The sequence below is a fragment of the Trypanosoma theileri genome (assembly GCF_002087225.1).
Source record: "Trypanosoma theileri isolate Edinburgh chromosome Unknown TM35_Tth_147_V1, whole genome shotgun sequence".
Taxonomy (NCBI): Eukaryota; Euglenozoa; class Kinetoplastea; order Trypanosomatida; family Trypanosomatidae; genus Trypanosoma; species Trypanosoma theileri.
The window spans coordinates 1,457-3,431 of record NW_021639989.1 but is presented as its reverse complement, the minus strand read 5'-3'; the positions used below and the strand labels follow the sequence as shown (position 1 = coordinate 3,431).

Sequence of the window (1,975 nt, the reverse complement as noted above, 5' to 3'; positions counted from 1 at the left end):
ACTGTTGGGCTCTGTGCCCGTGTTATTTAGTGTGTTTGAAACATCAGTAGATAGACCAGATTGAGTTATTTCACTAGGTGATGCATCTGTAGTAGTATGTGGGTTTGAGTCAGCAGTAACATGGGAGTCAGTACTTGTTGTACCTGTGGTATTTGTTTCTTCATTGTGGTTTTCTTGTTGAGGACCGTGTGTGGTTCCCTTTATCTGTTCTTGTTGCCCCGCATTCCCATGATTATGACTTTGTAATCCATCATTCAATTCTCCTTTTGACTCCCTTGGTCTCTTTTTAGTATCCTTCTCACTCTCATTAACTTGATTGGGATTAATCTTCGCTACGATAGAAGGTTTCTCACCCTTATTGGATGCAGTACCAACACCAACTCCTGGCAGACTAACAGCACCACCATCAAGGTGAGTTGAAAGAGTCATACCATGAGAACCATGAGAACCAGCAAGACCATGTGNGACGGTCTTGCTGAGTGTGATCACCAATTTCACCAGGTCCCTTACCGGGGCCTTCAGGGAGAGGTGTTTTTTCTTTTAGCGTACAGGCATCACCAGAATCGTCACGGCAATTCTCGTTAGTTTCACCCTCTTTGTTAGGGCAACTCTTCTTGTCAGATGATGTCACACAATCATCAGTACGAGCAGCTTCATGTTCACTACCGGTAGTAGAGCACGGAGGATCAACATTACCTTGAGTACAATCTTTACCACCAGAAACAGATAGAGGTGGTGTTGGACCTGGATGTGGAGAAGGACCAAGATCACCAGCAGAAGAGGCAGAACAAGTTTCATCATTAGAATGAGTGTGACCTGCAGGACATGGACCAGAAGAATCAACTTTAGCACCAGAAAGAGGAAGTGGAGCAGCAGAACAAGTTTTACCGTCATGAAGTTCAGTACCTTTATCACAACTACCATCGGCAGGATCAGAACCCGCCTCAGCTGTCACACACAAAGAGACAGCACTCAACAGCAAAACGAGAAAACACAACACACGAGACATCATCACGACAGCTGGATTTACTTTGTTGGTATAGGCCACTTGAATGCAGAAGAAAGAAGAAGAGGTAAAGAAAATTAATACAAGCACTCAATACATTAGAAATACATAATCAGAGAGAAACAAAGGAGAGCACAACACACTACAACCAGCTACACAAAACAACATGAGGAGCAATCGAAAAAATAATTAGTAACACCGAAGAAACAATACTCCAACATCACTCATAGTCCAGTTAAAGACCAAGCCCAGAGTATCCAGCATTAAACAAAAAAATCCCATATTTCACAGAAAAAAAAACAAAAAAAAAAATAAATCAAAAATACGAACAACTGAAGAAAATACACAAATATATAACAGTGTCTTTGTCTGTCAGCATATTTGCGATTACAAATAAAAAATATATATATATATATATATATGTATTTTTTTTATGACTTATCCTTTACACAAATCAGAGAAACCCAACTGTGTAGCACAAGGCGCACAAGGGGCAGACGAAAAACCAATAGTAAAAGAAACCAAATTAATAACAAGGCCACTTATCCAACTAAAGGAAAGAAACACACCACGTATGAGTATAAATAGTTGTATACCCCATTACAGACGTATATATGCATGTTATTATTATTTCATATTCTCATTCCAAAACGCAGACTATCCCATTATACTTGGTAAAGCATACAGTAGCCCAAGCACAGAAAATAGAGTAGCATTTATAGAATAAAGATAATAAAACAACACATTAACATTAAGAAACAAAAAAAAGAAGAAGATAATCCCAACATGTGGAAGATTAGTTAGACTGTAGGGATGTATGCAAAAAAAGAAAACAAAGGATGACCTGAGTCACACCACACCACCACCATTACAATCAGCACACAAGAATACAGGCCAGTGTAACCACAATCAGTAGTGGTACACGCACCCACACAGAACTGCTGATACTGCTGCTGCTGTCTGCATCAC

At 39.7% G+C, this 1,975-nt stretch overlaps 1 protein-coding gene across 1 annotated transcript; it reads right to left on the bottom strand.

The window, feature by feature from the left end:
* Positions 1–406: 406 nt before the first annotated feature.
* On the bottom strand, positions 407–1,012 carry TM35_001471000 (uncharacterized protein; the record flags this gene model as incomplete). Its single annotated transcript, XM_029031905.1, has 1 exon — positions 407–1,012. One exon carries the CDS (start codon positions 1,010–1,012, stop codon positions 407–409), a length of 606 nt encoding a protein of 201 aa, XP_028876798.1.
* Positions 1,013–1,975: the final 963 nt, after the last annotated feature.